The 23,637-nt window shown below is 52.6% G+C and overlaps 1 protein-coding gene across 1 annotated transcript in view; it reads right to left on the bottom strand.

The window, feature by feature from the left end:
* The window catches only part of LOC108890120 (histone-lysine N-methyltransferase 2C), a 40,278-nt gene that overhangs the window by 14,919 nt on the left and 1,722 nt on the right, over positions 1-23,637 (bottom strand). The window contains 44 exon segments of the mRNA XM_051067407.1: positions 72-609; positions 611-652; positions 1,842-1,970; positions 2,436-2,687; positions 3,173-3,246; positions 3,411-3,740; positions 3,836-3,964; positions 4,314-4,346; positions 4,716-4,859; positions 5,056-5,091; positions 5,189-5,266; positions 5,408-5,582; positions 5,672-5,793; positions 5,885-5,989; positions 6,079-6,207; positions 6,287-6,390; positions 6,581-6,683; positions 6,770-6,832; positions 6,991-7,100; positions 7,509-7,673; positions 7,761-7,942; positions 8,199-8,303; positions 8,407-8,508; positions 8,628-8,750; positions 9,368-9,493; positions 10,752-10,859; positions 10,951-11,787; positions 12,405-12,519; positions 12,962-13,209; positions 13,919-15,101; positions 15,605-16,369; positions 16,559-16,744; positions 17,264-17,427; positions 17,517-17,631; positions 17,718-17,889; positions 18,816-18,966; positions 19,057-19,166; positions 19,252-19,341; positions 19,668-19,690; positions 19,889-20,068; positions 20,186-20,529; positions 20,531-20,844; positions 21,082-21,161; positions 22,416-22,649. Coding sequence (XP_050923364.1) covers positions 72-609; positions 611-652; positions 1,842-1,970; positions 2,436-2,687; positions 3,173-3,246; positions 3,411-3,740; positions 3,836-3,964; positions 4,314-4,346; positions 4,716-4,859; positions 5,056-5,091; positions 5,189-5,266; positions 5,408-5,582; positions 5,672-5,793; positions 5,885-5,989; positions 6,079-6,207; positions 6,287-6,390; positions 6,581-6,683; positions 6,770-6,832; positions 6,991-7,100; positions 7,509-7,673; positions 7,761-7,942; positions 8,199-8,303; positions 8,407-8,508; positions 8,628-8,750; positions 9,368-9,493; positions 10,752-10,859; positions 10,951-11,787; positions 12,405-12,519; positions 12,962-13,209; positions 13,919-15,101; positions 15,605-16,369; positions 16,559-16,744; positions 17,264-17,427; positions 17,517-17,631; positions 17,718-17,889; positions 18,816-18,966; positions 19,057-19,166; positions 19,252-19,341; positions 19,668-19,690; positions 19,889-20,068; positions 20,186-20,529; positions 20,531-20,844; positions 21,082-21,161; positions 22,416-22,648 — 8,917 coding nt within the window. The 5' untranslated portion in view covers position 22,649.

Here is a 23,637-nt window from a genome sequence, read left to right on the forward strand (position 1 = left end):
TGAGGAGAGGTGTAAGGAAGGAGAAAAAGAGGAGAAGGAAAAAACAAGGAAGAGGAGACAGGGGGAGTTACCTGGTTGTGGTCCGAGGGCCCTGGAGATGTCAGAGGTCTTGGAGTCGGGGGACGGTGCGGGGGAGCCGAAGACATCGTGGGCTGGGGAGGCGCTGAGGGAGTTCCGGCGCTGCTGCTGCTGAGGAGGAGCTGGGGTGCCACCAGACTGGGAGGAGGTGGGGCGAGGAGTCCCTGGTATCTTACCGTAAGGATCCCAGGGCGAGGAGGGGCGGGAGGAGGGCGGGGAGAACATCTGGGGGGAGGACGGGGGCTGGTGCAGAGGGGAGAAGCCGGAGGGAGGAGGAGCCTGCGGCCTGAGGAAGACGTCGTCGGCCGCTCCCGAGCTCTGGCCCCCCTGTGGGAGGAGGTGCTGCCTGGACTGGCCCTCCCTGGAGGCCGCGGGGTGGAGGGGGGAGGCGGCGCCCCCCGCAGGCTGCTGCTGGGCGGGGGTCACAGGGCTGCGGCTGCCCGTCTCCGGGGACAGACGCCCAGACAGACGCTGGCTCGCCAGGAGCTGCTGCTGCCGCTGCTCGTTCTTCACCTGCTCCAACTTCTGAGTTCGCCTCGATCTTCGCCAGCTGCTTACTCTTCTGACGCATTTGCTGAGAGAGGAGGAGGAGGAGAGAGGGGGGGGAGGGGGAGGAGGAGGAGGAGGAGGAGAGGAAGAGATGGAGAGAGGACGAGGAGGAGGAGGAGGAGAAAGAGAAACAGTAAGGAGGAGGAGGAACAGATGGAGGAGGAACAGTGAGGAGTCATTGAGTGTCTCTACAGGTGGAGTTAAAACATGATGACATGGCAGCTAGTAATGCTCTCTTTCCCTCTCTCTCTCTCTCTCTCTCTCTCTCTCTCAGTGAAGGTGGAGGTCAGTGATGGAGGAGGAGTTTACAGCGTGCAGGGTGGAGGCAGCAGAAACCACAAACACTCCCATCATGAGGAGGACTCAACCAGACAGACTGTGTGAGAGCTGCTGCAGACAGAACTCTTCAGTCCCACTGTGGTTCTGGTTCTGGTTCTGGGTCTGGGTCTGGTGGGGGTGTAGGTGGGGGTGTGTCCTTACTCCTCCCTGCCGACTGCTCTTTCCTGTCTGTCTCTCACCTGGTTCCTCACACCTGCTCACAGTGAAGGTGAAGCTGCCGTCGTCCTCCGGCCGACCGACCTCACACTGGACTTCCTGTCACATGATCTCTGACAGGAAGTGAGGTGGAGGTCGGAGGACGGCGGCAGACCAACGTTCAGAGTGAGGCAGTTTCCCTTCAGAGTAAAATCAGTCAGTTCGGAGGCAGACTGAGGCCTCGGACACAGACTCTGAGCGTCACATCAGACTCTGACTGTACGTTGGCCCAGAGACGATGACCGAGACCGTCCTGGTCCACGGCTCTGAAATCCTCTTCAGTCTGGGTCTGGGTCTGGGTCGGTCTCAGTTTAACAGTTCCTGTTTCCTGTCTCTGTCCTGGAGGATTTTATTCTGCAGCTGGAATCAAACCTGAGACTGAAGAAGCTCAAACACAACAGCTCACTATCCTCTGACTGAGTGCTGGTCCACATGACAACGATTCAGGCTGTAAACAGGCTGAAAACAGGCTGAAAACAGGCTGAAAACAGGCTGAAAACAGGCTGAAAATCAGCTGTAAATAGGATGTAAACAGTCAGTAAACCAGCTGCAGAACTCCAGGGGATCAGAGTGGAAACTGAAGTGTGGACCGGCTCGGCTCTGACCTGGGACAGGAAGTGGATTTCAGAGGGTCTGGATCCAGGAAGTCTGCCTCGAACAGGTTCGCCTTGAGATCTTACCAGAGCCTCTTTGCCACCTCCTGCTACAGATGCCTGGTAGGGACAATCTTTATCTGTTGGTGATTTTTTGCTTTGGGGGAGATTTTCCTGCCTCTTCTTACCGGCTCCCCATCTGTCATTACCCTCTCCCTTTTCAATGACAATTACATCAGAGACGTTAGTGGAGTCTGAACATCAACATCAACATCATCATCATCATCATCAGTGACAACAAGCCCCCCCTCATCTCTCCACTGTCTCCGCAGCCCCCCCCAGTGACATGCAGCCTGATGGTTACCATGGTTACTACTCAGAGCGGGAAACCAACACCGTCCTGCTGCAGGTCACAGACACTTTGACACTACTACTACTCCAATACTACTACTACTACTACTACTACTGGTACTGCATCATACTGTGCTGTGGATTAACAGCTGCAGACTGATGAACACCTGAATGCATCAGACGTTCCTCTGCAGTGAGCAGCATCAACAGGTTCAGTCCAATTTAAATCCTGCAGTTAGTGACTGGAGTCTGGTGTTGGTTTCTCCCTCTGTGTGTGTGTGTGTGTGTGTGTGGTGATGATGTGTTAGAGACAAACACACTGAAACTCACCTGTCTCATCTTCCACTCCTGCTCCTGCTCCGACTCTTTGGGCCTCAGCGGGTCCTTGAATGCCACCTCCGTTTCTATGGAAACAGGATCGTAAGGTCCCAGCGGAAGCGGCGGCGGCGGCGGCGGCGGCTGCTGCTGCTGCTGATGATGCTGCTGCTGCAGCGGCTGTGAGGGTGGGGGGCGTTTGAGCGGGTCGTTGGACAGCTGCACCTTGTTGATGCGCTGAGCCGCCCGGTTGTCCCGAGCTTTTTGCTGCCGGAGGAAAACAGGATGTTTTAGCAGGTCATCGAACGCCTCGAACAACCAGTCCAGTTACAGCTAATAAAGGTAATACAGAGCTGCGAGACTGAATAAACACTGTGACAGGATAATAACACTAACTGTGGCTCAAACTTCAGTTTTATTAGTTTGATTTATTTAAACTTTACTTTCTAAAACTTCTATTTTAATGAAACATGTTTTTGTGTTAGAGTTTGTGTAAATTCTGTGTCATCAGTCGACCAAACATTTTCACAGCTGAACTCTGTGTGTCTCACATGCCAATAAACACTAAAGTCTCTAAAACTGAAGCTTCCTGTCGTTCGCTGGTTTCCTCTGTAAAATAACCTGTGGAGTTCTCCAGGGCCCGATGTCAGGGCCTCTACTGTTTACTGTGGAGACATCAGGAGCCTCTGAGCTCAGCTTCACGTCTTCACTCAGGAACCAACCTGACTCTTTAACATCAGACTGTCACTCACCACGTACGGCGCTCGGTCCTGAGAACTGGCTTTCCTCCACAGTTTGGCAATCTGCTTCACTCTGGTGGACCAGTCTGACACACACACACACACACACACACACACAGTTTATCTATTATCAGCTGTTTTACTTGACATGTTGAATTGTTATTTTCAGTGTTCAAACTGTGATTGTATAAACAGCTGGATACAGTGTGTGTGTGTGTGTGTGTGTGTGTGTGTGTGTGTGTGTCAGTACCAGGATACTGCTCCCTCAGCTGGGGGAAGTTGGTGTTGCAGTAGAGGACCGGAGCGACCGTCGCCAGCTCTCCCAGAGTTTCCTCTTTCTCCCACTTCAACATCCCCCTCTGAGCCGTCGACATCACGTCCTGCTCGCCCTCTCCCGTCACCGCCTGATTGGCCGAGGCCAGCCCGGGGCCAGGGAGAGGGGCGGGGCCGGGACCCTCGGGAGGGGGCATCCTGAAGCCCTGTGGACCCTGGACACCGCCGGGCATCATGGGAGCGTTGGGAAAGTGAGGAGAGGCTCCCATCAGGCCGTTCATCAGCGGCAGGCGAGGAAACACAGCGGCTGTTCAGAGATACAATGTAGATTAATCCGCCGCTGAAAATAGTCCCCAAGTGAGTGTTTACCTGTGTGTGTACCTGTGTGGTGAGTGTGTGTACCTGTGTGGTGAGTGTGTGTCTTGCTCCCAGCAGCAGTGTGTGTGTGCTGGCTCTGCTCTGGCTGGTTGTTGTTGCTGTTTGGACTGAGAACAGCAGTGAACACCTCCTCCACGTCCTTCCCCTCCAACTCTGCGTGCGCACACACACACACACACACACACACACACACACACACACACACACACACACACACACACACACTCCAGATGAAACAGTGTGCGACTGTTGAACAGCATCACTGACACTGACCTGTCCACAGAGACTCTAACACCTGACAGTCAGTGTGTTTACCTGCTCGCTGCTCGTCTCCTCTCTGTTGTTTTTGTTTGTGTGATTGATACAAACTTTGCTAAACTTGTTTAAACTGGTTCAAACTGTCTTTAAGACTTTTTCAGGCCTAACCTCAGATGACTGAGGTCATAGAGCTCAGATGCTCCTCAGGAGGTTTGACATGTGAGGTGAGTGTGCTCAGTCTTACCTGGGATGTTGTAGAGTTTGCTGAGGATAGCACCTGAAACACAACATGTCCCTGATCAGTCACAGATCAATAAACTGGATTCTAACCCAGCCCAAAGACTCTAACAGCAAGTCCAGAAAGCCCATTTCCCCTGATCCTAAAGGGTCCGCACTGGCTGTGTTCGGACAGTTTTTACTCCTATATCTTGGTAACAGCGCCATCAAATGACCACGTTTCCAACCAGCCACAACCCCAGAGTCCACAACCCCAGAGTCCACAACCCCAGAGTCCACAACCCCAGAGTCCAGGCTGCTGTGACCCAGATACAGATAGATAGAGTCTTTCGGTGGTAAAAACAAGAGCTTCAGTGGACAGGACTCTGACGTGCTGAGCTCATCACCATCATGAATGAGATCAACTCACCGTCTGTGACCATCTTGTCAAGCTCGGGGCTCAAGATGGCGTCCAGAGGCTCCTCCTGCACCGACCTCTGGCCACGCCCACCACTTCCTGTAGGCTCAGAGGTCAAAGACGAGTCGTCGGCCATGGAGCTGATGTCCAGACCAGCTGAGAGGGAGACAGACAGACAGACAGGTTAAATAATGTCCTGAATGAGGGATGGATAGACGGGAGGTGAGGAGGAAGCTGCAGGAGGAGAAGAAGCAGCAGCAGTCGGTGTTATCTGGAGGAAAAGAAGAAGAAGAAGAAAAAGGAGCGGTTGGTTTTATCTGGAGGAGGAAGGACGTGGTCAGTGGAGTCTTACCGAACGGAGAGGGGGAGCGCTCCACCTGGAACTGACCTGAAAACAAACACACAGTTATGATGTGGACAGGGACTCTGCACCTGACTCAGGTGAATCAGAGTGGTCACAGACAGAGTGGGGGGGGGGGGTGTACCTGTTTGTCCTGTAGCCAGTATGTGAGGGTCAGTGTTGAGAACATCAGACAGATCCACCAGAGCTTCCTCCGACATGGCTGGATGAACACACACACACACACACACACACACACACACACACGATGACAACACACATGATTGATCAAACACAGATGAGATGAGGATCTGCTGATAGAATGAAATGATTGAACATCTTCAGTAGATAAACAGATACTCACGAAGCATTCCCTGCTTCTTGTTGGTTGCCATGGCACCCGCCAGCAGTCCTGAAGGGGCGGGGCTTTTCATATCACCCGTCGCCGCTCCTGGTTGGCTGCCGCCTGGCATCTCTGGCCCCGCCCTTTTCTCCACCTGCCGACTCCGGTCCAGGAGATCCCGACCGAAAAAGGCCTCCTGGATGAGGACGGGGACAGCCAATCAGAACGCTGGGATTTCCTGAGTGGGTGTGTGTGTGTGTGTGTGTGTGTGTGTGTGTGTGTTACCTGGAGATAAGACGGGAACGCCTCCTCCAGCTTCGTCTTCTTCTTCCTGTACCTCTTCTTCACCTTCTCCGTCTGGTCGGCAGGGGGTGCCGTCTCCATGGCAACGTCAGCATCCAATGGGCCTGATGCACGACACACAAAAACATTCACCTTTAGTCTGTCACCTGTTCACACCGACACCAGGGGGCGTGTCCACAGGTACAGGTGTCTCACCTTCGACTTGGCCCAGCAGCGTCTCTGTGGAATCTTTTCTGCACAGTTTGATTCTGCTCGGACCGGCCTTCCCTCCACGCTGACGCACCATGAACCCCCCGATACCTGAGCACAGGAGACAGGTGGAGGTCTGACCTCTGACCTCACGTCTGACAAACACAGAAACATCTGAGCACAGTCCAAACCCTCCTCACCTGGCCTGTAGGGCTTCCTCTTCCTCTTCTTGTTGCCGTCGGTAATTTGTGGCTCCTTGGTGATGTCGTCGTCGTGGACGTGTTCTCGCTCGGGGCTGGAGTCGGATTTCATCTCACACTCCAAGTCACCTGAAAGGTGAGTTTTATCAGTGAGGGTCCTTACAACAACAGAAAGACAAGTGTGTGTTTTCTGTGTGTGACCTCTGACCTCTGCTGTGGTCCTGCTCAGTGGGGGGGTCGGGGTCAGGGGGGGTCTGCAGGACAGACACGCTGTTCTGGTTGATGATCCTCAGCTTCAGTTTGGGTTTACACCTGCAGACAGGAAACAGCTGATCAGGCTCCGCCCACCTGCTGCCCCCAAAACCACCAGAGAAGAAGAGGAGGAGGAAGAGGAGGAGAGTAAGAGGAGGAGGAGAGGAGGGAGTAAGAGGAGGAGGGGGAGGAGAGGGGGGAGGGAGGAGGAGGAGAGTAAGAGGAGGAGGAAGATGAGCAGGGTGTTTACCTGCGGTACCTGCGCGGTGATGTCAGAGGTTCAACCAGAGACTGCAGGTGAGACAGACCTGACTCTGTGAGACACACTCCGTCCTGAGTGTACGTCTTTGTATCTGAACACACACACAGATCAATATTATTATTATTTATTGATTATGTGTTTACTCTTCATGCTGCTGCTGCTGCTGCTGGGACTGACCTGGTTCTCTGATCCTGGAGATGATCTGAGCCATGTAGGGAGAATCAAAGCTGTCTGACCTCCCTGCAACACACACACACACACACACACACACACACACACACACACACACACACACACACACACACACACACGCATCAGAGTCAAATTTCACAGTAAGAGTCCAGTAACAGGAGCAGCAGAGCTGATCTGATCGTTGTAAACAGTGTGTGTGTTTTTACCGTAGGAGCCGCGGCCGTGTGTTCTGCACAGCGAACAGTCGAAGCCTTCGTCAGCAGCCACCTCCACCTCATCCTCGGTGGTCAGACCCTGACACAGAGCGTGGACCCACCTACGGACAGGTAACACAGGTGAGGTTCAGGCTGTCAGTCAGACACTGATTTAATACTAATGTTCTCATTTTCTACTCTCTCTGTTACACTGCCATCTACTGGAGTAATCTGATTACTATAAAAGTAAACAATTATAAGAGGAATACCCAGATTAGTAACCATATCATAAATACTCTGATTATAGGAAGAGTAATCTGATTATAGGAAAAGTAATCTGATTATAGGAAAAGTAATCTGATTATAGGAAGTCAACTTGTGAGAAGAGGAGGAAAATTTATAGGTACAGTAATCAGATTACAGACTAACCAGATAGGAAAGTGGTGGTGGTAATATGAAATAAAGAAAAAAAGAAGTAGTCAGATTACAGGTAGTCAGATTACAGGTAGTACAGACAGGTTGTGTGTTACCTGTCACACTGCTGACACTGCAGGATGAGGTCGTCCTGTGTGTACTGTCTCTGACAGAGGGGGCAGCGGCTCAGACTGGCACATGGTCCACAGCGACTGTAGTTACTCTGCCAATCACAGTGCAGCCCGGGGGAGGCGGAGCCACACTGCACACACCACACACACCTGAGGGAGACAAACACACACACAGAGAGGAGAACAGGTGAGTGACAGGTGAGTCACAGGTGATGAACAGGTGATGAAGAGACCCACCACTTGCACTTCCAGGCTCCTTTAGGTACTGTATGGAGGGGCGGGTCCAGACAGTAGGTGTGGTAACTGATGTCACAGTCGTCACATAGCAACAGTCGCCCGGGGTCGCTGGCCTCGCCACATGCCTCGCACACCGTACACTCCAGACAGCGCCACCCTTTGGTCAGGACCACCCGCGTAATCTGAACACAACCACAGCACAGGGTAATCAGATTACAGCTAACAGTAACCAGATTACAGATCTGATCCGCTGGAAGTCATAGAATTATTAGTCACCAGATTACAGGAGTAATCGGATTACAACCAGAGCAGTGACCATATCGTAAGTAACTCCTACCTGTTACAGGTAGTACAATCAGATTCTGGATTGATTGGATATGTCGTAAACAGTTTTAAAAACCTATTGATTACCAATAATCAATCAGAGTGTGTACCAACCTTGACGTTGACGCAGTAGGGATGGTAACACTGTCCACACTGAGAACAGGCCAACAGTCTGCCTTCAGCTCCCTGACCAAAACTACCACACACCACACACATGTCCTGCACACACGCACACAGGATTTAATGTAATCAGATTATTCATGTTGGGGTAATGTGATACTCAGGTGTTATCTGATCCTGGGCTGAGTCCAGGTGAGTGTACCTGTCTGAGGGTGAAGTGGTCGGAGGTGGAGAACATCACCACCGTGTTGTGCATCGAGTTCTCCTCCTCCTCCTTCGGCTGGAGCGGCTCCACGTACCCACACTGACACACACACACACACACACACACACCACACACACACACACACAGAACAGTAATCAATATCCTTCATCAGCTACCGATCAGCTACTGATCAACTGTGCGTGTGTGTGTGTTCTTACTCCAGGTGACATAGTCAGACTGTCCTGAGTCTTCAGTCTGCTCCTTCCTCTGCCTCCTCCTCTTCCTCCTCCAACACCTCCTCCTCTGGACCTCCTCCTGCCTGGAAACCCTGAACCACGGCCCTGAGGAGGGAGGAGGGGAGAGGGAGGAGGGAGGGGGAAGAGGAGTAGAAGGAAAAAGGAGGAGCAACATCAAACCATGACATCATGTTTTAACCACTGGAATGACATCACACATCTGTTACCATGGAAACACTGATAATGACATCAGCGAGGAGCCCTCCCTGACCTGGACAGAAATTCAAGAACTTTCAAGGACCCCAATGTAGATATTTTGTGGCTAAAACCAAAGACTGCCCCAACCCCACGTTTATTTCACTTCCTGGACTTCCTGCACTCGTTCTAGTTCCTGAATGTACCACACTCAGGAACTGTGGATCTGGTCTGTGGTGGTCTCAGGGTCAAGGTGCTGACCGTGACCTCTGACCTCTGTCTCTCTGACATGAACCGATGTCTGCGGGTACGTTTCATTGCCCACCTTTACACCCCAGAGGGGTGGACACACACAGACACACAGTTAGTAAGCTGGTGTTAGCTCCAGCACACAGACAGGATGAGAGACAGGGTGCACCTGTTTTTCACACCATGACCTCCCAGAGTGGCGGGTGTGAGTGAACACAGTTAGTGAGCGGGTGGTTAGTAACAGAGAGACCTATCAGAGTTAAGGTGCGCTTCTTTACCACTCTCATGCTCCAGAGGGGGGAGTCCGGTGGACGGGGCTTAGGGCTGTCCCACCCGCCCTCCCCCGTGGAATCCTGGGAGGACGAGGGGGGGCTCACTGCCCTGCGATTACTCCACCACGAACCCTGAGTCAGGGGGGAGGAGGAGGAGGTGGATGAAGTGAGGGAGAAGGAGGCCAAAGAAAAAGGAGGAGAGGGGGAGGGGAGGAAGGAGAGAAAGAGAAAGTGCAGGGGGAGGGGGAGGATGGGGGAGGAGGGAGAGGGGACAAAATGCAGTAACATAAATGCAACAGGCACAAAACAAAAAGTCAAACTGAAACAGAGAAAATTAAAAATCAGGCAAAACCAACAGGAAGTCGTAATGAGACGCTGTTACCATGACGACGACATGCAACCAGTCAGCCATACTGGGTCACATGGGCTGTGAGATATGACGACATTTATCAGATGATGAAATAAAAACGACCATCGTTTGTTTTGTGGTGGAGCTGGTATCATGTGCTGCAACCAATACCAGACTCCATTGACAAAAACAGGGATTTAACCAGGAGCTGCTGGAATACCACTGCCTCCATCTGTTAGTGTGTCTGTGTTACTGTGTGACCTTCAGTGGTGGAAGAAGTAATCAGATACTTTACTGAAGTAAAAGTACCACACAGTAACACAGACACACTAACAGATGGAGGCAGTGGTATTCCAGCAGCTCCTGGTTAAATTCCTGTTTTTGTCAATGGAGTCTGGTAGAGATATATAGAGATGTTTCTGGTTAAAGAGAAAGGAAAAGCTCTGTCTCTGAGATCATATCACACAGCCCTCTGAGACACACTCGGTCAAACTGGGAGCTGCTTCTCAACACAAACATTCAAATCGTCGTACAGATCAAATCAATCAGCTTCATGCAGTGACCTCCATGTTCCTCAGATGCTACAGCTCTGAGTGTGTGAGAGAAACATGCAGAGAAAACAGACAGAATGGTTAGTGATCGACAGGTGAGGAGGAGGAGGAGGAACATGTCTGTGTGGTTGGATCTTTAAACTGTCTGCAGCCCTGAGGGAGGACCGAGGGGGGAGGACAGAGGGGGGAGGAGACAGAGGGAGGAAGAGACAGAGGCCGTCTGCTGCTGGTTTACTGACCACTGAGAGGAGGAGAGAGGGAGAACCCAACTACCATTCACCTCAAGAAGGAGGAGGAGGAGAAGGAGAAGAGGAGGAGAAAAAGACAAAGAAGTAGTAGAAGACGAGGAGGAGGAGGAGAAGGAGACTGCTCTTTCTGTCTGAGGAGAAAAATCTAAATCATCCAATGATGAGAAACTGTAAAAACAAACTTTCTGACTGAGTTTTTTTTTTTAGTTTTTCAGTTTAATCAGAGGTCAAAGGTCACATACCTGTTTGACCCTGGCTCTGCCGGGGGAGAACTTCCTCTTAGAGATGGCAGGTTTCCCCATGCCGATTTTAGGAGTGAGGGGGAGCACAGTGGAGGGAGGCGCCTGGGGCTGGTAAAAACATATAAGGAGAGATGAGTGACGAGGAGGAGGAGGAGGAGGAGGAAGAGGAGATCATCACAGTTTACTTTTTTCCACTTACCTTGCAGAGAGGTGGAGAATCTCTGCTCGGAGGGGAGGACCTGAATGGAGGTGAGGGAGGGGAGAGAGGAGGTGGCGTGATGGGAACCCTGGTGGGGGAGGTCTCAGGGGAGGCCTCTGTGGAGAAGGGAGACTGCCTCAGACGGATGGAGAGGTCGTCCGAAGGCCTGGAGGAGCAGGGGGGAGGCCTGAGAGTCCGACCCTTCCCCCGGCGGGAGAAGGGAGGCGGACTGGGGGAGGAGAGGTGGAGGAGGGAGGGAGGGACGGACGAGGAGGTCATCAGCTCCATCACCTCCTTGTCAAAAGAGGCATCCAGATCCAGCACGGGGCTCACCAGCTCCTCCTCCTCCACATCTGACTGGTCCTCCTGCTTGGTGTCGTCCCGCACCTCCTCCTCCTCTTCATCCATCCTACCTATCACTCCTCCCTCCTCCTCCTCCTCCTCCTCCTCCTGCTGCTGCTGCTTCTCCTTTATTGGCTGTTGCCTGACCACGACCTCAGAAGCAGACTCCTGCGTTTCAGCTGACTCCTCCTCCTCCTCCTCCTCCTTCTCTGAAGGCTCAGCATGTGATTGGTGCTCATCTTTGGTGGGTTCTGTTGCCGTAGCAACGGCTTCAATCTGGTTCTGTGATTGGTTGGAAAATATTTTGTCCTCTAGCTCTGCCTTCGCTCCTGTCTGAGTCTCAGCTCCTGTCTCCTCTCCTCGATTGGTGGGCTCCTCTTCCTGTGGGCGGACCTCCAGAGGAGGGGAAAGAGGAGGTGGGGTGTGGGGGAGCAGGAGGGGGGTAAGGCAGTCCTGTGAGGGGAGGAGGAGGGGGAGGCCTCCAGAGAGCCAGCTCTAGTAAGAGAAGGAGTCGCAGATCGTAGCGAGGGGAGGGGGAAGGCAGGAGGTGAAGGAGAGGGGGAGTAGGTGGGCTGCTGAGGGGGTAAGGCAGAGTGTGGTGTGGGGGGTTGAGGGGAGGGAGGAGCTGGCTGTGGGAGTGAGGGGGACGCAGCAGCCGTGGGAGGAGGAGACTGATGGTCTTGACTCAGGACCGATGCAGACTGGACTCCTGCAGAGAAACAAACACTGAGTGAATCTGACTCCTCACCTTCATAAAGAACCAGAACTGAAACCAGATCACATTTGGTTCTGGTTCTGTTTAGACTCTCACACCTCCTGGTTCAGGTTCCTGATCTGGTTTAAAAACCTGACCTACCTGAAGGAAGATCCTCCTCCTGGTCTGGTACTCCTCCTTCCTCTGTCCTCACAACAGGCTCCTCCTCTCCTGGTCTCTCCTCCACCTCCTCCTGCTGTGGAGCTTCTCTGTCCATCTCCTCCTCTTCAGTCTTCCTCGGTTCCACCACCTCCTCCTGCTCCTCAGCCACGCTGATGTCTAGAGGAACAAAAAGACGATGAACTCTGGAAACTGAAATCTGCACTTTGACATAAACGTAAACGTTGCTGATACTTACCCACAGCAGCTGAAGACTCTTCCTCTGTTTCTGTGTCTTTCTGAGGACTTCCAGAACCAGGACCAACATCAGAGCAGTCTGGGCTAGCAGGACCAGGACTGAGGTCATTTTCAGACTGCACAGGGGCAGCAAGCACAGGGCAAACAGGACTGGGAGCATAGCTAGTCTCACACCTCACGGTGCTAGCTACAACAGGACTGGAACTAACTTCTGGCTGCACAGGAATGACAGGACCAGGACTTGGGAAAGTCTGTGTATAACTTGAATCTGTGGGGCCATGAACAGGACTTGCAGCTGGGCTAGCTTGCGCTTCTGGAATATGAGAGGAGAATATCTGAGCAGGACTGACCGGTGAGGGGGAAGGGGGTGGGGGACTAGCAGGCGTTTCAGTAATGTGGCTAGTGCTAGGCATCGCAGTGTTATCCTGAGTTGGGCTAGAACAGACAGGGCTAGCATAGCTCAGACTAGCCTGAGAGGAAGTAGCATCAACAGGGGAGGCTGGTCTTTGATACAAGGGGCTTACAGAGGCAGTGCTTTGTTGGTTTTCAACAGCAGACCTGTCGGGTACAGCATGAGGACTAACTGGGGACTGGCTGACCTGACTCTGACTGGCCTGGTTGGGGCTAGCAGCAGGTGAGTCATCAGGTAAGGAACTGGTAGATTCTGGGCTCGTCTGCATGATACCATCTGTAGGCTTAACAAGACCGGGATCAGGCTGAACTGCATCGGGAAGAGCAGAGCTCTGGACGATGGAACTGGCCACGGTGTCCACATCAAGACTTGAACTAGCCAAAGAGGGGCTCAGCTGTGCCACAGTAAGGCCAGAACTGATTCCAGTGTCAGGGGCTGGGCTATAACGTGGGCTACCTGCAGGGCTACAATAGGTTTCACTGGCCTGAGCTGGACTCTGAGGTGGGCTGACACAAACGACAGAAGCATGTACAGGGCTGCTGTATGCCGAATTAATTAATGAGGGACTCTGTCTTTGGAGAGGGCCTGAGTGGGCAACACTAGAGGTGCTCTGTATGTGAATAGGGCTAGCTTGACCAGCAGGACTAGACCTAGGTGGACTGTGGATGATGCTAACATCAGTTATGCTAGCAGATTGAGGACCTGTCTGGCCCCTCTGGTCTGAGGTATTGTTGCTCAGACTGTCGCTAATAAAGCTACTAGCTGGGCTAGTACCAGTCGGCCTACAGTGTGGAGGACTAAAGCTAGCTGGAGCAGTCTGTGAAGGACTGCAGGTAGTTTGGATATGCAGAGGGACTGGACTGACTGGGATGTGAGGGACTTTGGCTCGTCTGAGTTTGTCCGAACTCTGCAGAACTACAAACAGGGGCACTAGTTCTCTCTTCAGTGTCTACAGTGCCCGTCAGGCTGCAGCCGCTGTTAGCTTCTGTGTGGCCAGGACCAGCATGAGTGGCACTAGTATGAAGTGGAATGCCAGGAGTGGAGTTAGGATGACTGGGACCAGCTTCTGACTGAATAAGAAGAGTTGGATGATCAACAAGTACCTCCATCTCTTCTTCCTGACAAGAGAGAGGGTGGACGGATCTTGGCAGTACTGATGAGGGGCTGGGGTCAACAGGTAAAGGACTGACATGGGCAGAGCTAGCCTCTGTTGGCATGGAGCTAGCACAGGCCTGAAGAGAACTGGCAGGACCAGCAGGCATTTCACTGACATGTGTGGGGCTAGCACTAGCTGAGTTAGCTTGGATATGTATGGGGCTAGCTTTCCCTTCCGTGCAGCATATGAGTCTGTCATCTGAAGGACTCTGATGAACGTGGCGAGCTGGGGGAGGATTTTCCTCCATTGCATCAGCACAAGGTGAGGAAGTTAGGCTACTGTGTTCCAATGAAGTGCTAATGTGATCAAGGCTTTCTGGTGCAGAGAGAGCAGGGACGTGACGGGGGCTGGAAGGGTCGGGGTTAAACCTGCTACACTGAACAGGACCAAGCTCGGTTGGGAGCTGGCCATCTGTGCCATGGCTATCAGGGGGCACCGTGGACCGTTCAGAGATGGGGCTAAGGGGGGCAGGGCTACTTTCCAGTGTTTGGCCGTCAACATTTGGACTAAGCTGTACAGGGCTATGCTCCATGGACTTCAACTCTATGGTACTGGTTTGGATGCATTCTTCAGTGACTGTTGACTGTGCAGTAAGTTGAGAAAGAAGCAGGCTAAGTGGCAAAGGCCTGACAGGCTGTGTAGAGTGGGCCTGTCCTGGGCTAGCAGGCTGTGACAGACACTGTGTGGGTCTGAGTGGGGACGGTGATGGGCTACATGGAGCTGAAATGGGCCTCTGTGAGGCACGTCTTCTAGCTGTCTGAGCAGACCTACAGTAGACTGGTGAGGGGTCCTGGTCCAGTGTAGAAATGTCCTGTGCAGCTCCACATTGCAGGTGAGCAGGGCTGCTTGATCCAGTGCTCTCCTGGTCCAGTGTAGATTCAGCATCCTGTGTGGGACCTGATGTGCCAATGTCTGCAGGACTATGTGGTGCAGGACTACGTCTTTGTGAGGGACTATGATGAGGCTGTGTGATGCGGGTGCTGGCAGGACTACATGGTCTATCCAGCTGTGTTGGTGTAGTGATATCCTGCGCAGGACTGTGAGGTGGGGGGCTGTGCTGAGACTCTGCAAGTCCTGGCTGAACCCAGGGTGGACTAAGCCCTTCCTGGGCTTGACTGTTTGATGAAGGGCTGTGTGGAGAATGTGCAAGGCCACAAGATATGGGACTACCCTGTGTTGGACTCTGGTGAGACTCTGTGGCTATAAGCTGCTCTTCTGTGGAATTCTGGGTAAGACTAGGAGAGGTGCAACTGAGCTGGCGAGGACTACGCTGGGTGGAAGTCATGTGGGTAGGACTTTGTTGCAACTCAACAGGTCCTAGAGGAGATGGAATAGTTCTTTGTTGGGGTTCTGCTGGACCAGAGTCAGACTGTGCAGGGGATTGTGGAAGCTCTGCTGGACAAAGGGGAGATGGGGTATGGCTTTCCTGGAGTTCTGTAGGACCAGGGTCAACTGTCCCAGGACTTTTGTGGAGTTCTGCTGAACCAGAGTGGAATGGTGGTGGACTTTGTTGGAGCTCTGCAGTATCAGGGCGAGATGGCAAAGGCCTTGTTTCAAGTTCTGTTGCACCAGAGTGAGAGCATGGTGAACTTATTTGGTGCTCTGTTTGATTAGAATGAGATGATTCAGGAACCTTTTGGGGTTCTGTGGAATCAGGGAGAGATGAAGCGGGGCCCTGTTGGAACTCTGATGGATCAGGGTGAGGAGGTTCAGGACTCTGTTGGAGCTCTGATGGATCATGGTGAGGAGATTCAGAACTCTGTTGGAGCTCTGATGGATCAGGGTGAACAGGTTCAAGATTTGGTTTGACCTCTGATGGATCAGGGTGAACAGGTTCAGGACTTTGCCTGAGCTCTGACGGATCAGGGTGAACAGGTTCAGGACTTTGTTGGAGCTCTGATGGATCAGGGTGAACAGGTTCAGGACTTTGTTGGAGCTCTGATGGATCAGGGTGAACAGGTTCAGGACTTTGTTGGAGCTCTGATGGATCAGGGTGAACAGGTTCAGGACTTTGTTGGAGCTCTGATGGATCAGGGTGAGGAGGTTCGGGACTTTGCTTGAGCTCTGACAGATCAGGGTGAACAGGTTCAGGACTTTGCTTGAGCTCTGACGGATCAGGGTGAACAGGTTCAGGACTTTGTTGGAGCTCTGATGGATCAGGTTGAGGAAGTTCAGGACTTTGTTGGAGCTCTGAGGGATCAGGTTGAGGAAGTTCAGGACTTTGTTGGAGCTCTGAGGGATCAGGATGAGGAGGTCCAGGACTTTGTTGGAGCTCTGAGGGATCAGGATGAAGAGGTCCAGGACTTTGTTGGAGCTCTGAGGGATCAGGATAAAGAGGTCCAGGACTTTGTTGGAGCTCTGAGGGATCAGGATAAAGAGGTTCAGGACTTTGTTGGAGCTCTGATGGGATCAGGATGAAGAGGTTCAGGACTTTGTTGGAGCTCTGATGGATCAGGATGAAGAGGTTCAGGACTTTGTTGGAGCTCTGATGGATCAGGATGAGATGGTGTAAGACTCTGCTGCAATGGTGGACACATGGTTTTGGTGGGACTCTGTGGTGGCTCGGAGCAGATGGGCTGGGCTGGGCTATCGAGTGGTGGGACTGACCGGTGGTGCATGTACAGGACTGACGGGCAGGGTCGGGGTGGGACCAGATAGGAATGGAGTGTTTGGAATTAGATCCTCCTCCTGAGGCCTGCAGGTGGAGCAGATGTAACTTTCAGACCCTGCCCTGCCCTCCCCAGCCTGGACAATGCACTCTGTATGGACACACCTGCAACCCAACACAGAAATTACAACATGTATTTTTCTATTTTTTTATCTTCTCAAAGACAGTTCAGCCTACGCACCAGGAGCCTGACAGCTGGGTTCCAGGTTCAGGTTTAAACCCAGTGGACCCTGGTGCATTTACTCACATCATCTCTCCAGAAGAGCAGCAATTTCCCTCCCTTCCTGTCCGTTACTGTATCCTGTGCTAATGTGGGCTCCACTGGACTCTACGTACACCAACACCAGTTCTCTTCTGACCCTGGGGTTTGTAAACAACCTGTCTGCCTCCATGTTTCCTCACCTTCACTTTCACTGATGCTGCCATGTTCCAAGATCTCACATATTACCTTTATCATGTAAGAGACAAAAGAACCAGGTTTCAAAAACTGGACTTGTGCTCTCAGCTACTCTCACTGCTTCACAGTAAAAGCCACAGAAAGTCTGTTCAGTGCAGGGCTTTTAATCTGAAGGGGCTACAGGAAGTGATTACTTTGCAAACACTAGATGGAGTGTGTGTGTTTACCTATAGCAGCAGGTACAGGTGAGATACTCCTGTGGTGTGTAGAGATCGGGGGCGTGGCCACAGAGAGGGCAGGGCAGGGCCGGGTCACATGACTCACACAGAAACGGGTGATTGGCCCACTGGCCTGGTGACCTCACGCCACAGCGGCGGCAGGTTCTGCAATTCTGGAGGAGACAGAGGTTTAAGAACACATGGGGTCATCCAGAGGTCGACAGCAGGCTGACGACAGTGTGTGTTTCTGTGCGTGTCTCACCTTGCAGCTCCAGCCGGTGCTCGGCGTGTGGTCCAGAGGTGGCGTGAGACAGTGTGTGTGGTACGCTTTATCACAGCGCTCGCAAACCAGCAACACGCCGTCATCCCCTCGCAGCCTAACACGGGGGGAAGGGGACGGTTAAAGCTGAGTCAACCTGAGCTGATCACCTACGATCATACACTGGACTTGACTGTGTGTTACCTGCAGCTCTGACACGTTCGACACTGAGGACACTGCCAGCCGGCCCGGCACAATGGGGAGGGGGCCAGAGGGGGGTCCAGGCAGCTGCCGTGGTAACGGTTACCACAACAACAACACATCAACAGACTGCTGACATCACCGCCGCCCGAACACAACACACACTGTGAAGAGACTGAGGAGAGAAGGTCCAAGAGTTTAACACCAGAAAATGTTTCAAAATAAAACCCGAGACATTTAAAATAATGAGGTGAGTTATTTTCACGTCAGACAACAAACAGACACGTTCAACACAAACTGATCATAGGAGCTGGTTAGAGATGATTTTTTTATGTAGTTCAGATGCCACAGTGTGGAAATTAAACTCATGACAACCAAATCTCATCCGTTCATCCTTGAAGTCAGAATTTTCTCTGACAGTTGAGTTTCCAGACTCCTCCTCTGTCACAGCTGGAACTCTCTGCTGTTTGACACATTTCCTCCTGGTTTCCTTTCTGCAGTAAAGACGTCAGGAGACGCTGTGAACTCCTTTATTTCCTCTGTGGCAGCAGTTTCAACTGAACTAACCAAACACTTTGAAGGCTCAGTAACTCTGAAACACTCACTACACACACACTGGAAACACTGGCTAACCTAACAACACAATCAGGCTACAAACAACCCATAATGCAACACTGTAAAATACTGTAGTTACACTGATACTGGTTCATTCAAAGAGAAGATCTGTTGTACAAACACACACTGTCTGATCCTGAAACATAAAGACAGGCCTCAGTTTGGAGCCACTGCTGTTCCTTTCTGTGCAGAGCAGGTTTCTTCTGCTCAGTTCAGGAACTGCTCCTCAGTCTTATAGTGATTTAAAAACCCTGTCAGATCAGCACTTAATTTAGTTCTGACATTTCCTCAGTGTGTAATGTTGTCGACTCACTACTGTCCATCTACAGGTTCAACAAGTCCGCTCATCAGGGGCTTTCATACCACAACAAATCAGCAGGACACAGTCACTGGACGCAGCGACAAACTGCACAGATCGAAAATGCAAATAAAACCTTACAGTGTGTGTGTGAGTGCGTGTGCGTGTGTGTGTGAGTGTGTGTGTACCTGTGTGTGAGTGTCTTGTGCACAGTGTGTGTCTCTGGTTCCAGTCCTGAAGAGCTCCAGCGGCGGCAGCACAGGGGAAGTGGTAGCTCCGCCCGCAGCCCGTCTCCCGGCAACGCAACGACGCCCCGAGCCGACGGCAGAACACACACACCTGGACAGGTGACAGAGAGAGGGGGCGGGGCTCAGTGAGTGGCTGTTCCTCCTCAGTGTGTAGATACTGAGGAGATATCGAGACACTGACCTGCGTGCTTCCTGAGTCGATGGCTTTGTCCACGTAGAGCAGCGACTGGCCCTCGCCTCGACACACCCCCTCCGACCAGGCGGCGCAATGCAGGTGAGCGCAGCACTGACCTGCACACACACAGCCGGGTTTACAGACACACACACCCACAGGTAAAAGAGGAAGTGAGGAGCAGAGAGAGGAAGTTTCCCGTACCTGTGGGGTCGAACAGTGATTGGACGTTGATGTCATGTGGAAGGCCGATGGGTCCGAGCTGCTCCACAAACTCTGAGGAAGACTGGTCGTCTGAAACATCAGGGCACAGGTCGACACCTCAACACCTGAGCGTGACGTTTGACCAGCAGCTCGCTGGGTTCACAAACACCTCACACAGAATCAGATCATCACACCCACACCCACATCACAGCATCAGGCCGGATCACAGAAACTTCCTGTCTGCAGATTAACCATCAGGAACACTGACTCAGGAGCTGTTCACCTTCTAACCCTGGTTACCATGGTTACCAGACAGGTGAGAGACGGTCTGCAGGTCAGGAGGTTTCTGAAATACGACTCCTGATTTATAAAGATTTCATTTCTCAGTCAGGTTAGTATGAATGGAGAGTACTCACCACACTGCTCTGGACTGCTGCACCTGCACACACACACACGCACACGCACACACACACACGCACACACACACACACACACACACAGTTACAGGTCAGCCTGATTAATCGATCACCACACAGTAAAAACACAGATTTGAAGTATCTTTCATCCATTTGAACGACTCTTCTCTTCTTCTCTTTTTTATTTTGAAAGGGTATAACCAGGAAGTGAGGTCACTCACGAGGGCAGGGCCTGGTCGCCGCGGTAGCAGTGGTCGTGGCAGTCGTTGTCTCGGTCGGAGGAGGCGCGGCGGTTGAGGATGTGGAGGGGGATGTAGCCGGGCGTCGGGCCGAACACCACCAGGCGGCCCTGGCCCAGAGGAGGCTCGTCACCACGGTAACAGAAGGCACACTGCTTCAGACTGCGGGGCGAGAGACACCGGCAGTACACAGAGAGAGAGAGAGAGAGAGAGAGTTTAGGACTGGGTGCTGTCTGATCCGGCTCTGATCGTCCACTCAGGCTCTCACTCAGGTCTCACCGTTTTTTGGTGTGTCCCAGGCTGGGGGTGGGCGAGCCCCCAGAGTCCTCGGACAGAGACCGCTGGAACAGGGGGGACAGCGAGTCCTCGTCCTCCAGCCGGGGGCAGGGCGAGACCGGAGGACTGAAGCAGGGACTCGGAGCAGGACTCTGCTCCGTGGGACTGGCTCCACCCCCGTCCGTCTCCATAGGAACTGTGCCAGGACTGCGGTCCATCTCCACGTGGGCGGGGCTGTGGCTCGGGCTGGGCCGGTCCGCCTCCACAGGATCAGGACCCGGTCTGGGGCTGGAGGCAGGACTGTGAGCTGGGCCTGGGGACGGGGGTGGGGGGCTGACTCGAGGTTCAGGTTCTTCCCCAGGACCGGGAGCTGGTCCGGGGACTGGAGGCCAGGAGCCCACCAGGAGGAGGAGGGCTGGTTCTGTCCTGTTCCTCAGCACTAGGAGCCGGTTCTGGGCTGGGCTCGGGGACTGGGGGGTCAGGGTGAGGGGGACTGGGGTCAGGATCCATCTTAGGTTCTGGACTGAGCCTGCTGAGCTTGTCCTGGCTGGGTTCAGGGTCGGGGTCAGGGTCAGGTTCTGGGTTTGCGTTCGATTTCCTCCTGGAGGTGGACCGACGGCGGCCTGTGGGTTTCTCCTTCGCCTCCTTCGCCTCCTTCACGTCTGCGGATCACAAACACAGAACCTGAACCACAGAACCGACCTCGCTCTTTGCTGCTCACTTCCTGTCTGTGTCACTGAATCAGCTGGAAACTTCCAGAAACCTGAATCTCTTTACATCAGAAACAACCTTGAAACTTCTCCTTGAATGACCTGAAACATCCTTGAAATACTGTTACTCAGGAAGAGCTAACATGCTAACATGCTAACGTGCTCGGTCAGCAGGTTAGGAAACGTTACCTGTCTTGTGAGGAGGCTTCTTCTCCGTGGCGTCCATGCTCTCTTCATCCTCTACCTGTGCTCGGCCTCGACTCCGCCCCCTGCACGCACACACAGAAACACACCTGGTCAGCTCATCGGCACGATCACACTCAGAGGTTAAAGGTCACGGCAGACACCTCGACTAATAAGGCTGGCAATCAGTGATGTCATACTCACAGGAAGTGATCAGAGTCAAATTCAGACGTTTCCTGTCATGACCTTTGACCTCTGCATTCATGTGTTAAGAAGAGAATTAAAACACTGTTGCTGCAAAGAATCATGGGACGTCATTCTCTCCTAGACAAGATAGGAAGCAGTGAAGGAGACCTGGATCAGGTCTGACCAGGTTTGGTCAGGTCCAGGTCTGAGACATCTTTTTACTGGTTTTAATGATCAGGAGTAAAAACCTGGCAGCAAACACCCTGGCGGCTTCTGTCCTCCCCGACAGAAACAGAGAGAGCTCAGGTGTCAGGTGAGTTCTACCTGCAGAGAGCTGGCTGCCTGCCACAGGTACGCTCACAGGTAAAAAACCGAGAACTGCTGAGTGACGGCAGCTCGGCAGGAAAGAGGAGAAAGTCTGGAGCTGCTGTGAGCTCACCTGCTCCGTCTCCGTCTCTGCTGTGACGATTGATAAAGTTAATGGATCTAATGATTCATCGATTAATGAGCAATAACCAGCTGCAGGCGACCAATACCTGTCCAGGTGATGACATCACAATCTGGACACCAGCAGAGAGGGTGTCCCTGTGTGTGTGTGTGTGTGTGTGTGTGTGTGTGTGTGTGTGTGTGTGTGTGTGTGTGTAGCTGGAGGTAAAACCAGGAGCAGACTCCAGTCCAGTCAGTACACACCTCCCGTTGGACTCCTCCTCCTCCCTGCTCATTACCCAGCATGCAACTTAACCACTTCCTCTCCAACACAACTCGCTCACCACAACACACACACACACACACACACACAGTGACTCCCTGCTCGCCCAGTGTGTGTGTGTGTGTGTGTGTGTGTGTGAGAGAGAGAGGACGGTTAGCTGAGAGCTGCTCAGACCTGAAGCCGCTGATTATTTCTTATTGATTTCTCTGCTGATCAATACTTTGCTCCGTGTCACAGCAGGAGACCGTTTCTGTGTTATTCTATAAAACAACACATTCAGAGATAAAAACAGGTGACGCCTTCAAACGCCTCGGTTACACCTGAGAGCTTCTTCTGTTTAAAGAAATGATTGATTATCTGATCGGTGTCAGCTGATCAATGAAGCTGAGTCACCTGTGTGATAAAACCTGAGCCACAAACACTGACTGCTCACAGTCTCACTTACTTCTTCCTGGATTTGGGAGGAGGAGGTGGAGGAGGCGGAGGAGGAGGAGGAGGAGGGGCGGGAGGCGCAGAGCGGCCACTGCTCCCATCTTTCCGAGGTCGCCCGCGAGGCCGCCTCTCGGGGGCAGTGCTCGTAGCGGCGGCTTTGGCCAGCTGAGCGCTGCGTCCGGCCCGGGTGACGGGAGGCGGCGGTCCTCTGTCCCGAGGCTCCTGAGACTGGGCCTCAGACGGCATTCTGGGTAAAAAAAACAGAGGAGGAAGGGGTGAGGTCTGGTGTCAGGGTGAATTTAACACCTGCAGGGTCCACAACAAAGTCGGTCACCTACTGACACGTAAAACCAGTCACCTCAACAGCTAAACTAGACTGAGCCAGAGTCGGTCAAGCACCGACAAACACAGGTTAGAAAAGACGAGCAGCTCGGACCAGACCCACATCTGTCTAAAGACCTGGACCTTGTCTCCACCCGAGTCCGGACAAAGAGCTTTTTAAACCTGAGCTGATGTGATCGAGATGATGAGGAGGCGGTCTGACTCTGCAGGTCAGCGTTCACCTGCTCGCATCAATCGGCAGGAAAAAACTACTGATCACTGATCGATCATCACCAGCTCCGACTCTCTAAGACTTCAACAACTGATCAATAAAATCTCCTGCAGATCAATCGATTATGAAAACACTCATCACCTGACACCTGAAAACGTATTTCCTGTCTCGACCACAACACATCGAACCAATCAGAGGAGAGCGCCGTCTCACCTGGACCCACCTGCTCCTCTTCTTCTGTGTTTAAAAACAAACTCAGACCTGAACCCTCTGCAGGTCTGAGACGACAGCAGAGTGACTTCCTGACATGTCAATCATTACGACAGGCGGCCAATTACAGCACGCTGCCTCCCAGGAACTGATGGGTAAACACCAGTAACCTTTGACCCCTGACGTCCTCATGACGTTTTCATTCTGTCAGTCTGCTGTTAATATCATCACAGAAGTCCTGTTTTCATGCTGCAGTCAGGACCTTTCCCTCATTCCAGACTCAAAAAACCAAACATTCAGTCTCCTGATCCCCGCAGGTATAAACCAGGTCCAGCTCCCACCACGAGACCGGACCGGGTCCAGACGATCTGAAAAGACTCAAAAATGTTTTACCATGTCACTCAGGTACGGTGGCTGAGAAGGACATTTTTACTCTACATTAGTTTAACATATTCCTGAAGCCTCTGAGCCG

The sequence above is a fragment of the Lates calcarifer genome, unplaced genomic scaffold (genome assembly GCF_001640805.2).
Source record: "Lates calcarifer isolate ASB-BC8 unplaced genomic scaffold, TLL_Latcal_v3 _unitig_1690_quiver_535, whole genome shotgun sequence".
Taxonomy (NCBI): Eukaryota; Metazoa; Chordata; class Actinopteri; family Centropomidae; genus Lates; species Lates calcarifer.